This window comes from Ooceraea biroi, chromosome 2, assembly GCF_003672135.1.
Source record: "Ooceraea biroi isolate clonal line C1 chromosome 2, Obir_v5.4, whole genome shotgun sequence".
In the NCBI taxonomy this organism is placed as follows: Eukaryota; Metazoa; Arthropoda; class Insecta; order Hymenoptera; family Formicidae; genus Ooceraea; species Ooceraea biroi.
The window spans coordinates 13,208,972-13,223,516 of record NC_039507.1 but is presented as its reverse complement, the minus strand read 5'-3'; the positions used below and the strand labels follow the sequence as shown (position 1 = coordinate 13,223,516).

Genomic DNA, 14,545 nt, shown 5'->3' with positions numbered 1-14,545 from the left:
AGGTGTCGAGTTAGTGCCGTGGCAGCAGTCGCATGTGCTAAACGACATAATTATTATGCCTTAGACGCCCCAAAAACGGATCCTACGATTCGTACGGAGAAGGAGCGCATAGTGGTGGGCGAGACGCTGCGGGTGAACTGCATCACGGGCAGCTCCCGGCCCGCCCCCTCCGTTACGTGGAAGCTCAACGGGAATCGCGTAAGTATCGCCTCTCGCCACCCCCGCATCTTGCACCCCGTATATATATATACGTCTTCGTAATCTTCGTGGCTACGTGACCTTACTGAATGATTAGGGTTGCACGCTGCGCCTACCCCCGTTCTCTGGTTTGTTTTCTCGTCCCGTCCGTCTCGTCTACCCCGTATTACGCGTACCCCGTCATTCTCGCCGCTAGGGGTTCTCTCGTGCCTCGACGACGTCAATGTCGGGACGCGGAACTGGAACGCGCGAAGGAATCGGTGATATCTATGGTACAGCTGACAGATGCGTTTTGTAAAAGTATCTTCTTGGATGTTTATTTTTGATGTTGTAAATTTGTATAAATAATAATAAATATAAATTTAAAATAATAAATATAAAATAATTTACAATAATAAATATAAAATAACAAATATTATTTATGTAGAAATATTATTAATGTTCGCATGGTCGATAAGCCACTAAAGGATGGAATTTTGTGTATTTTCAGATTATAAATCCGCGTTATTAATTCAGAGTATTAATCTACATTTTGACCTAGATTGCATTTCGCCGGACACATGCAAGCACTTTTTCCATAGTGCGACGCAAATATAATTTTTTATTAATGCCCGCGATAAATATTAATGCTGCAATAATTTCTATGATAATTCATTTGCAAGTAACAGCTCATAAAGCGAGATGTATTTCCCAATTCGTAACGGCACATTAAAGTTTCACATTGTTCTCGATTTTGTCCCTTTGACAGAACTGCGTGCTACGAAGTAGAATGAAAAATTGATCCGTAGATATTAGAATCTCAAATCTCCCAAAACAAAGTATCACAATATCTATAGTCAATGCTCTGTAGTATACGCAATAGCGATATACATAGGGATCTTGAGATTAAGGATTTAGTTAGCGATTTGCTGCTAAGCATGAAGCTCGTCTACAGCAACATGTCAATATCAAGGCTGTCAGACTCCTTGACAATCAGAATTTAGTTAGTTGAACAGAACAAAGTCCTTTGAATTAGTGTGATGCTCGGAATGAGGACAGAACACAGCAAGAATAGAGCTACAGCAGGTGAAAAATAACGTAGGATAGCTTTAGGTGAACTACGAATTTATGTATTTAATTTAAGAGTTTAGAAACAAATTAATGGTTAGTCTCCAAAACTAGTATTAATACTCCTAAACATCACAGGAAAGTGTATTATAATATTAAAAAAACAAGAAGATATTAAATCTCTGCGACACTACCTTCTGATATTGTCGTTCTGATAATGAACACGAGCGAATTATTACGTTTTTCTGACACGTTCCGTATCACGCGAATAGATTGCGCATGTACACGTATGCCTTATATTTCCAGCCCCCGTTTGACGACGGCATTGTAATCCACTGCGCATTTTTTCAATCACCGTCCGCGTTTTCGATACATTTTTCATACATGACGTCGCATATGCAAAATTCCATACATAATTTCTCGCACAAAATATTTCGGATGGACTTGGCTCCATGTCGGAACGCGCGTATAGATTCGTCATTCGTCAGATTGTTGCCATAAATACAAGAGCGGCCTGGTTTTATCGCGATTCGTTACCAGCATACTTCGTCGATGAAAAAACAGCTGGGATACCGTTCGACACGGGGAATTCTCGGAAATATTCGGAAATTCAGTCACCCGCTTATTATTACGGTACTATACGTCTGAATGATGGAAATATTAACTGCGAGACGCGAGCATGTGCACCGCATACGGCTGGTTAAAACGAAAGTCCCATTACGACGATGGCTTATCGGCTGCACGTCGTCGGACAATCGCCACCGGTAACGCGACGTAAATGAAATACGCGCGCCTGTTACAGAATACGTCACGTGATTAACTATAAAGACGTGCCGGGCCCTTTCGTTCCATAAAGTAGATAAATCTCGAGGAACCTTCAAGTGGAAAAGCTTCGTGCGCTAGTAATCTGTAGAGCACTCCTGTCGAGTGCAGCGTCAGACGAGCTACGATCGCGCAAAAGAGTACTAAGGGAAACAGAAAACAAAAAAGAAAAAAAAGAAGAAGCAGAAGAAGCAAAACGGGGGGAAGGTGGTGGCGGAGGAGAAGAAAGAACAGGCGGAGAGAGAGGATTAAGTGTATAGTTGCTCATCCGTATCCCCGTGATCGCTGGGGCGCCCTACGTATCGATCGGCGAAGTTTCATCCCTGACGCCTCAATTAAATGTTTTTAAGTGTACGACGTCCCTCTAGATTGCATCCCGCTGAATTTTCTCGGGACTGACATTAACTGCGTTAACAAGTTACGTCGTTGCGCACTTTTAATCGCAGCACTTCGCGGCAAGAGCGAGCGCTCGCGCGCTCGCAACGTGCCTTATGATTTAATTCGGCTTTAATCGCATCGGCGTCATTACCGAGAAGCTTTCCCGGCGCGCTTGCGGAAACAAGCTCGATATTTACGCGTCAACCTGTCGAGCGGAAAAAAAGGTCTGAAAGAGAAAAAGGCAGGGAAAAAAGACACACAAGAGCGCAGACGTTTATCTTTACCATTGTTGATCCGTTGCTCTCGCGGGGGGATGCTATTGGTTTAAATAACCGGGGCACGAGAGAGGCGCGATATTTTCCACTGAATATTCAGTTGCACAGGCGCTTTGTTTTTGAACGAGCAGATTTATGCCGTCCTTTGACACTTTTCATTCCGACGATTGAAACGGCATAACTCACTTTCGGCCGATGAAACCGGGAAAACGTCGGCGCGGCGAAATGACGGCGCAACGATTTAACGGAATAATTTAGTTGATTTAACGAAACCCGTGGAATAATGATTTGTTTGCGTGCCGTGGCATCCGTGGCCCTTCAACCGAATGTGCGAATCCATTCGGATGAGTCTTGCTAAATACGATGCCCGTACCGTTCCACGCAGGAATTTCATTTTGTCCTCGCTCAGAGATACACGACACTACCTCAAATCCACGTTACGGGACAAAATATCGAGAGAACAATGTTGCGTTTGACATTCTCTTCCAATCTACCTTATCGTCGCGATAACAATGTATAAATAAAATGATACAGAATAATTCTACAGAAAAATCTGTTGCACGTTTTCCACGAAATGAAACATAAAGCACCGCGTATTAATTCAAGTCGCTTTATACAATACGAATGTTTGGGCACACTGGAATGGGATTGAATATAATTATAAATTATAATAAGCTTTAATATAATCGTATCGATAGGAATTAAAATATTACGAGCGACGGAAGACGTTATCGGAAGCAAACCGAGCGTCAAAGGCTTTCGAAAGCTGGTTTCGGAAATTACGGATGCGTGCACGAGCGATTTTAAATAGACGGCCGGAATGGCGCGTGAAATTGAATCACACTCGGCTCTTCGAATAAAACGAAGCGGAGTAAGCAACCACCGGGCGCGTTCGGACGAGCGTAAGTGAAAATTCGCATTTCCGGCGTCGAGAGGAACAATGGTGCCACTCTGGTGAAAGCATCCCGCTCGAAAGTGCACGAGGGTCGTCGTCGTCGTCGTCGTTCCATCCCTCGCCATTTTCGATTTTCACCCACCCCTGTGTGACGTGCGTCACATCGCTTACTTTCCTTGATTCTAAGCGCCGCTATTGTTGACAATTTCCTCCGCGCGGCGTGTCCTAACGAAACACTTTTCCCCTATTGCAGGCACATTTTCCGTTGACTCACCCACGATTCAACGGTTTTCGCTGTTCGGCACTCTTCAAACGTGTTCCCCCTATTTTTCTCGCCCGTAATCCGCACGTTGATATAATAAATTGATACGTTGGCGTTATATGTCAATGTCGCATTTAATGCGAGATCATTTATTATATTACCTGACTTGTCGTATTTTAATTACTTTGCTTTCAGCTTACATTAGCGGGAAAATATTAATTTCAGCGAAATTAAGAAGTAGAGTTGTTTACAATTAAAATTGTAAATTGTATATATAATATGTAATTGTATATTATAATTTATGTGCAAACTCTTTATCTTATATTATAATATAAAAGCAAAGCAGCATATTTCATTTGTCATTCATTTATTTCACTTTATTTAGTTCAATTTATTTATCAACGACAAGTCGACAGTGTTGATGAAGTAAAGGACATCGTTACTCTTTCAATCAAACGCTTTCAATTAAAAATATCGCGAAGGCGCAATGCTAATTCGAGGAGAGAGTACCGTGTGAGACGTCACAAGGAGATAATTAAACGGCTCTTATTCTCCGATAAGGGAAGAGAAATTAGCGATCCAATTACGAAGCGGTAGTCTCCTCCTCCCGAGATTTCCGGGTTCTCATGTGCATTTGGAAAACAGTCTTATCGCTCTGCGATTTCGCGAGAACGCGGGAAATTCAGTCACCGTGTCAGAAAATCGTTTTCATCGATTGACCATCTACTTACAGACGGTCCACTCCTTCCTCCCACCCTCCATTTCACCGTTCTACTTTCTCCTGCGTGAGAACGTGTACATAATATCAGGTACATACATTCGTCCGCGCGTAGGTAGGAGTATATAAGTGTGCACTTGATCCGCTGCCAAGAAAACTCGGTCCCCACCTATCTCAAATCAAGTTTTCGCTCATATTTTCTCGCCGCCAATATTTCCGCCTTGCTTCCTGCGCCCCGTCCGACCAAGAGAGAAAGAGAGAGAGAGAGCTCTGCCCTGGCATATGAAACATCCACCAATACTGGGGGCAAATAATCCCTCCCTCTCGCCCGGCTATGTGCATTCTCGTAAATCCGAGTACCGGGAAACGTAATTTTCGGACTTTTACTGTGCTCCCCCTGTGCGCGCGCGCGCGGTCTGGTTTCCATTTCGAAAGTTCTCCTGCGTGGCCGGCTGAAAATGTCCGTAGAACTGTTACGTAATAAATTATACAGTGAATATAAGTGCTAACGAAGCGCGAAAAACGAGGTACGGGAACTCTTTTATGCTCGGGGCCCTTTGTGATATCCGGTGATATGGAAAACTCAGTCTTGTCAGTCAGTCTTGAGGAGAGATTTCCGATTTCACGGATCATTGAAAACGTAACATACAATTCTAGAAAAATTGCTTCGCATTCTTTTTATGTACAACAGATCGTATCTTGATACCCCATAACCGTAAATAAATGGATCATGAATAGCGGAAGAGAAACATAGACAGAAAAAGAGAATCGTTTTTCAAGCCGGCGTCTAACATAATCACGCGAGTTTGGTTACACGTGGTATTAGATTGATCCAATCTGCACGCGTGCACACGGACTTCTAAATGCACAGGCGGACAGTAGATCGCGGAGATTGGCAGGGATCCGCAAACGCATCATGGAAACGTACGCGCTGTACGGGGAACGCGCGCACAGTCAGCGGAAACTATTATTTTTTGCTTCGTAAAGACAATTGTTGTCTGACAATAGCAGACGAATGACAAGCCTCGTCGAAGCCACCCCATGACATGTCATCGTGATGTCAATCAATGCCTCATTTCGCCCAGACGGAAGTAACGCCTCAGAACTGCGCGACTCGCAAAGTTGAAGATACCAAGATTGCACGTAATGCACCCTCTCCGGATACCACACGTGCACTCGAGGGGGATGCACACGTAGACACGCAAGAACTTTCAGCGGCACTCCCGTGACATATAGAGGCGGGGGAAAGAAGGTGCGAGGGAAGATGGCATCCGTGATGGCATCAGCTTTATGCTTTATGCTTTATGGATGTAGCCTGTATCCGCACGTGACACTGTACGCCCGCGGACATGATGTATGTTCTTGTTTGTTCTACAAATGATAACGTCGCCTTCGGAGTTGCCGGTTCCTCGCCTTGTTCTCTCTTTCTTCCTCTTTTTCGATGGCGTAGCGGACGATCGAAGACAAATTTGTTTCTTCCCGGTCGTATATTCTTCTGGAGAGTGGCCCCTCTTGTACATACATAAATAAGGCTCTCCTCATGCGTATTTATTGCGGATCGTACGTGCGTTTATGGCCCTCCTAGTTAAGGTGGACGACGTTGACGTGGATTAATCGGTAAACGATGAGAACGTACGCTTACGCTCGCGCACTTCAAAAATTGCACCGGCATTCATGAAGGATAACTATTTTATCAGCCGTTTCTTACGATCTCGGCGCAAGATCGGAGCCCGTGATACCGTTACCGGGATTTACGAGTCGTGTTTCGAATTATCCGGATCACAAATCCGCCTTCCGCCGGATTCTTCCGGGTACACATCCGGATCTGCAATTCTAAATCCCGATTTTCCGCGATACGCGCGATTTGCCCGGGCAAGCGGGACTTGTAACTTCAACTACCTTCGCTCCCCAGATACGACCCAAGCACGAGTGGCACGAGTGAGTATGCGTGGGTACATATGCGTGCGGCGTCAAGCAAATCGGTAAACCTGGAAGAAATTTCGAAGGGCCCGCAATCCTCGCGCGATGTCTGCGACGGTGTAGATAACATGGCCAAAACGGTTGAGATGGATCTGCGTGTCAACGCTAAGTTTATAGTCCATGAAATTTTATAGTGCACGTTTCATGTAGAATCGCGTTATTGCGGCTAAATCCGATGAATGCGCGCATTCGCGTTTGTTCCTCGGAGTAATAACGCTGAGCGACCGCTCAGCTTACCGGCTCCGCTCCGCGTTGCCCCCTTTTTTTTCTCATCTCATTCTCGTGCGCAGACAAAGGCTACCATTAGACGTAGTGAGACAAAAGGCAAGCTTCATCTGCGTTAAGAGCAACATAACCGCGTGATATCTTCAGCAAGCAGCAATAGTAATCCCCTTTGTGGAATATGATAGTAAATGCGAGAGGTATCTCGATTGCCGCGCGGATCTTCGGCGCGCGGAATAAACGATCAAGGGTTTTCTCTCAAGCGTCGAACGCCGACTATTAATTATCTCGTATTGAGTAGTCCGCAACTCGATTGAATTATGTACGATCACGAGGTATTTCTCGAGTTGTGCAGTCACCGCGAATTCCCGCGCAATATTCGCAATATCGTGTTAGAATAATCGGATTAGAATAATAAATTCGGCATTGCTGAAGAGAGAATATATAATTTCTTTAATTATTCAAAATACGGGAAAAACGTTTAATTGAGATATGGATTAAGAAGAATGAGAGGAGAGCTAAACAATTAATATCATTTTATATCGGATGTTTAATTATTAATTGTACATTCAGAAATATGCGCTGAAACGTGCAGGATAAGCACTGATTCGATGATGATGCTTATCGTTTCAGATCGCGAACGACAGTATGCATTACAAAGTGTGGCATTACCAAATTCCGCACGAAGACGAGATGCAATCTGCAAAGTCGCTAATAGAGATCAGAGTGACCAGCAACATGTTCCGTAGCGGACGCCTGAATCTGCGCTGCACAGCCTCCATTTCGGACGTTTATCGGAAATCGGCGGACATCGAGATCACCGAGGACGTGCCACGTATCGCATCGATCACCGGCGAATCACCACCGTACGATCACCGTAAGTATCCATCGAATTCGTTGCGCCATTTTCCGCCATTCCGGTCTTATCATGCCTGAGGATCATGGTTGTTCGGAAAAATACGAGGGTTTGCAACATTATTTGGTTTATATTGAAATATAATTCTACGATTTTTCAAAACTTTATTTTTTTTCTTAGTTCAAATAATTGCATGTGTATAAAATCTGTAACGGCATCCGCATACTTTAAAATTCGATCTAACTTTGATTGCTCACAAAACATTTTAAAACAGTTATTTTTGCTTTCGGCACATTTATTGCATGTTGATTTAATAAAATCTCGCACATTCGGAAAGTTTTAAAGTGTGTCTCGCTCGCAGTCTACAGACTTTCTCCTTTTTTATTCATCTTATGAGAAGAAGTTTGCAAAACACACAGCCAATAATCGTAAACGGCGATCATTTAACTCATAACAAGCATGCAGGTTTAAGCTGCGCGCGCCATGAAAATCGATTCGAAAGAGAAAGAGATGGTAGAACGTGTGCGTAGCAGTGGCGGGAACACTTTTTGAGTCGTACAGGGTGTCCCATGGGAAGTTGCTGAAACTAATCAGCTGTCATTTTTAAACGTATGCAGTTATTGAAAAAACAAAAATTGCGTTGGAAAGAGGAAAGTCTGCAGTTTTTAATGGGTATAAATAAAATTTAGCAAAATGTTTGTACATCAGTTTATTTTATTAATGAAAAATATGCTAATAATCAAGTAAGCTAATGATAAATATTTTCAAAGTGTGCACCATCTGAATTTGTACAAAAATCAATTCTTTTACGAAAACTTGTGAAAACTTTTTCTAACATGTCGTCTTTAATGTTGCTGACGACCTTTTTAATAGCTACTACTAAATCTGACACTGTTTCTGGATTTCCGGCATAACAATGGTCCTTAATGTATCCCCAAAGAAAGAAGTCACATGGATTTAAATCCGGCGAGTACGGTGGCCATTCTAGCCCCCCCTGGGCAAATTTGGGGTATCCCAGACCGATGACTCGATTGCCATAAACTTTATCGATTGTTTCGAAGACCTCCTGGGTTCGATGTGGTGTCGCTCCATCCTGCATGAAATGAAATCCTCTGACCAGGCCTCTTTTTTTTGCATGAGGGAAGAATTGTGTTTCAAGAAGCTGCTTGTAACTTTCACCAGTGACTGTTAATTCGAAGAATTGCAGATAAATTTCTTTTACCGAGATCGCAGCCCATGCTGTTATTTTTTGTGGATGTAAAGGTTTAGCCAGGGAAACGTTGGGATTTTCCGACCCCCAAAATCTATAATTTTGTTTATTAACATAACCATTTAGCTAGAAATGTTCTTCGTCCGTGTAAATTATCAATTTTGCATCAAGTTCTCCATCTTCAAACATTCCATTTATCGTTTTGCAGAATTCCACACGTTTCGTCATAGCGCGTTTGGTTAGCAATTGATGCGATGTTATTTTATAGGGATGCATTTTCAGGAAATGTTTTAAAATTCTGTGTAACGTTGTTTTGGATATTTCAAGAGCTTGGTCAGCTTTCCGAATGGAAGAATTTGGATTCTCTTCAAAATACTTCTTAATATCTTCAATGTTTTCTTCTGCAGCTACAGACACAGAAGGACCTGGCAGATCATGTCTACGGTTTTGGATAGTTCCATACTGCATAAAATTATCGATAATTCTGATAAAAATAACACAAAACATTATTTTAATGCAGATTTATTGCCAAAAATGGAGTGACGTAACGCATACGTTTAAAAAAATAATAAATTCTAACCTTTTCAGCGTGTTTTCGCTCTTAACTTTATGTGTTCCGTATTTAGTACGAAACCCCCTGTAAGCATTGCTATAAACTTTTCCTCTGGAAAAGAAGCACTCGACAAGATAAATCTTTTCTTCCGTCGTCAGATTACTCATTTTGACGCGCACGGACTTGCATCTACCACAATCAGAATAAAACTGCGGACACTCAGATGAACGACCGTTAACCGTAAGATCCTTTCTGAAGTCATGGAGGGGAGAACCAATCGTTTACTTTCAGCAACTTCCATGGGACACCCTGTACATCGATACTTTATCATAACATCGAATCAATGCAGCACTGAGATAGTAACACGATCAACCATCTCTCCGATAGCAGAAAACTATGAAACTGGAACGAACATTAGTCCAATGTATCTATCGCGACTGGCGGCCGTCAAGAGCGCTCACGAGTTCGGCAACGCTATTGAACTGAACGAAGTTTGTTGATCAAGCTAAATGGGACGGCACGAACAGGCAGAAATACTCTTTCTATACGCAAGTAACGTAATGTTCGGTGAGCCGTACGCCGATCGATCTGAATCGCGCGATTCGTCTTCAAACTTAACGAGGCACAAACTTCATCGCGTGCTCTCGGTTCTCTTCATTTAACGGCGATTTTTACCAAACGCGCGGAATAACGTCAAAATGATCGACGCATTTGAACGTGTCGCTAGTGATGTACGATGTACGTGTGTAACAATCAGGATTATAAATTAATACTCTTGACTTTTATAATAATAATAAAATATTCTTATATAAAATATTAATAAAAATATTATATATAATAAAAATAAAAATAATAAGTAATAAAATATTCTTAATAATAGCCTCGAAATTAAATGTTCAACCCTTTTTCACAGAAATTATGTACTTTATACAACTCTCATGTAAAATATGTTATGCGACTCGCGATTATTTAGCGTCGCATTGTTTGAGACTCGATCCCGGTGCAATTTTGCGCGATCAGGCGCTTTGTGTCTGCACAGGCCACTGGCCACTTCCTGGCAGGGACATTTCCGGGAGCGGCTGTAATAAGGCTAACAGCGACAATAACATTTATGGTCCCAGCGACCCCATGAATGTATCGAGCCGTGTGCGATCTTTCACGTGAATCACGCCGCCCGGCGACAGTTATGTGCCCTACGTAGCCGTATCAGCAGCTCGCCAAGAAGCCGAAGGGGCTGTGCGATTGTTCCAGCTGAAAAAGCACAACCGTTATCCAGTTACAGAAAATGGCATCACATCCGTCTTCCCGATCGAATCACTCCGCGCGATTCGCCCGTCACTCCGATCTAATGCGTGTCTTATTTCCCACCCCGCTGCGCTTCGCCCCCGCATGCACTCGCGCAGTTGCAGGAGCAAATCGCTCTCCTTTGTGGAAAGGGTGACTCATAGTCATCAAGAGCATCCCTTTGTGCAAACGCGTCAGTGATCTCTACGATACGTAATCGTACAATTGATAACGCGAAATCGACGTCAAGGTTGCATCAGAAATAAATTGAATTCGTGTCGCAAAACTATGAATCATTGTCGCTTCACAATCATTTTTTTTCGATAATTCTCGGTAAAGTTTGCAGATGCTGTTACAGACTTTAACGTTATAGAACTATACCTATAAGAGAAATAATAGTAGCACAATGTTGAAAAATCGTAGAATTATATTCAATATGGTCATCCGTGTCGCTGTCGAAGCACGTTGTGCTTTAGAACTTCATTCATTACATCCGAGAACACCTTTGAAGTGGTGTTCGCGATAGCGTTGGGAAAGTGGGAGGCTTCCAGGCGCCCCTCCGTTATCTGCCGGTAGAGATTTACTTAAGGCTGATAAAGAGCTGCGCAATTTTTCTAAAGATTTTTAAATTACCGAGCGGTTTATAAATAGGGGATTATGCCGAGGGAGAGAGGGGTGTAAGCGCGCCGTGTTATACACACCATATTTCCTCCGTGCACCCGCGCGCGCGCGCAAAGCCGCAAAACTTCCTGAAGATCCCTCGCCGCGAACCATTAATCAATGACGGAGGGGGTAGTAAGGCCGAGTTACCAAGTTATTTGATTGACACCATAAAGATCGTTAATAGCGAGAGTGCCATCGTATCAGCGCGCGAGTGGCATGCACATTTATCACAATGTCGGTAACAGCAATTTATACACACAGAGACGCGGACAACGGCGCGGTAGATCTCTCTCGTTCGCGTAATTTTAACGATGATTAAACTGCGCCTCATTACAAGAGGTAACAAAATGTAATTGAAATCGCTCGTTCGCACGCGCCGATATCGATCGCGCTGTCAACGCCTATTTATCCGCATAACAGACGAGACACCGCAGAATCATTTTTATGTAAAATATATATTCAGGAGAGGGAGAGAAAACGGAAGAAAGAGAGAGAGAGGTAGAGTGAGCGTTTAGGTATTAATTAAAACTCCGCCACGAGAGTACGAAATGCTTCGATGTACCCCCGGCGCACCCGTTTTATCACGTGATAATATCGCGCGCCGGGTAGATATTAAATAATAAAATAAGAGCGCGCGCGCGCGCGACACCGATATTATGACTCAGGATTATTTTCCGCGGGATGAAGACCGACGCCGTAGGGACACCAGCTATTTCTCTCGTCCCTGAAATTGTCGGCTCACTTGGGAGGTCCTCCTGCTCTCCGCCAAGCCTTCCGGCGCTATTAATCAATGAGGAATTCAGCAATTAACGCTCCGCTTTTATTAACGTGCCACGAGAGTTCCATCGCGTGTGGGCGTGTTGCGTGCGCCTGTGCACGGCCGATATCTACGGGAATACTTTGGAATACAAGCTTGCACTCGTCACTCGCATCTACGGTACGATTTTACGACGTTCCGTGTATTAAACAGACATCAAGAACGCCGGCGATCACATCGGCGACGATGAAGCACCGTGAAACATTTTACAGCCGCGCGAGATGCAAACAGATATCATTCGAAAAAGATATAACGCACGGTTATGACGAGTCGAGTATATTTAGCAGCCCTTCGGTCACCAAAAGTAAGATCCGCCCTCCCGCAGGAGCCGTTACCCGGGTAGAAATTGTGTTTGGTAAAAGTTAGGGCCGAGTAAGGCATGCCGGCTCTGACATTCGGTCCTGATTCGGTAAACCAAATTCGGCCCGGATAAGGGGTGTAACGCATTTTACAAGTTTGGACCGGATCATGTCTGCCGTATCTGTTCCTAAGTAAACGCAGGGGGGAATTCACAACTCAAAATTTTGTATACCACTGCCGATTTTAAACAATGCTATAAAATTCGAAAAAACACTGCCAATTATTCTATATAAATTAATTATTCTGACCATTTAATCAAAATCCCCCCGTACCTCCCGTAAAACGACAATTTAACTTCACAATTGTCTCAATTAATTAATATTAATGATTTATAATAGGCCACTGCTTATTTTTTTCAGTCCACTGCGGTTTTCCAGATGGTTATTTATAATGTAATAAGCAAATGTTTCTTGCGAGAACGTCACGCTTGGCCTGGCCATCTATCGGTCGCTTGGTAAATCAGAAAAAAAGAATATTCGACATGTCAAATAATTATTGGATCTGGCATGCCGAATCCGGTATACCGATCAAAAATCGTATTCGGGCCTTATTTGGCATACGCTAGATCAGGCATGCCAGACCAAATTTCTACCCGGGTAGAGTTTACGTCGATGCTCGACGGCGCAAAAAAAGGTCGGCCGTTGCCGGCAATCTCAATTCGTGTCGCAGCGCATTCGTCGATGCTAATCGAAGATCGACCCTCTTTGTCTCTTTCCCCTTCATCCCCCCATAGTCGGGACGGGAAACCTTCGTCCTCTGTGTACATCGAGGGAGGGAAAATCTACCTCCGTGAGTCGCAACGAGGGCGAGTCGTTTACGAGCGAGCGGATGGTACCCCCGGGAATACGCGACACTCCCCGGAAAACGCGTTCTCGCGCGGTGAACGATCCGCGTTTACGATTTACGTCGTTACGATTACAGGAGATTTCACGAGAGAGTCCGCCCAAGAAACCCCGCACGCGAGGAAGCGCGATAAAACTGCAAGCAGAAACCGGAACCACCCTTCGGTTAGGGGGTGGTCGGGGGATCTCATTGACGCGCGGATGGCATCGGTGCCTACCCCCGGTCGCCGATACCATTACTTCGCAGTAAAAGCAACGTAAACGTGCGGCGTTAGGACTGGCATGAGTCCCGCGCCCGCAACTTTTGCCCACTTTTGCCACCCTCGGCGCGATATACGCCCTCGCGCCACCCCGTCGCGCCGCGCCGAACCCTCGTCTTTTATATGTACGTCGGCGTCTCGAGACCCACTAAAATTCCGCGTCCTCGAATCTTAATACTATTCGCTCGTGATGCTAGTATGACTAGTCAGCGATTCGCTTCTCATGCGAGGCGCAGAGAAATTTTGAGCGATCTGACATGAGTGATGGCGATCTGAGTGATGGTGATTACTAATTGAGATAATATTTAATTAAAAAATTTATTTTATATGACGTGGATGTGAGAAGTAATTTTTATTTTAGCTTACTGAGGATCGTTAAGTGTCCGTCTTACTTTCAGTCGAGACTGTATATCGGCGAATCTGAGATGCGTCGGCACGACGCAGGTGTACTCGCTTGCGAGTCTGGTACATACGAGTAGACTGGGTATCCGAGTTCGAAGTAGTTGCTGTGTCGACACGGTTCGGCCGTGAAGATACGGGGTAAATATGACGGAATTTGTGCGCGACGGGACGTGCTTTCTTGAATTATTTATACAGCTGTTACAAAATATTATAAGATACCAGAAGGAAATTTCATCTTACGTGTAAATGAATAAAAAAAGAGAGAGGAAGAGAACGAAGGATGAAGGAGCGGGAGAGGAGTATGTTAAAATTTTTTGTCATACAGATATTTCGTACGAAATTAAATGTTCGTTTTTTAGCTGTTCTTGTTTTCACCAAATTTTGATTAAATTTGCTGAGTAATAATCCATTAAAATTTAAATCCTGAAAACTGCGAGTCATGACAAAACGTAACTCTTGGAAAACGGGACTGCGGTCGCGCGAATGAAAACGTAATTTTAT

The 14,545-nt window shown here is 43.8% G+C and overlaps 1 protein-coding gene across 1 annotated transcript in view; it reads left to right on the top strand.

Annotated features, from left to right (window-relative positions):
• Positions 1-14,545, top strand: part of LOC105282898 — a 102,323-nt gene that overhangs the window by 73,595 nt on the left and 14,183 nt on the right. The window contains exons 4-5 of the mRNA XM_026975307.1: positions 65-198; positions 7,431-7,674. Of these exons, the coding sequence (XP_026831108.1) occupies positions 65-198; positions 7,431-7,674 (378 nt within the window). The remainder of the gene's footprint in view (positions 1-64; positions 199-7,430; positions 7,675-14,545) is intronic.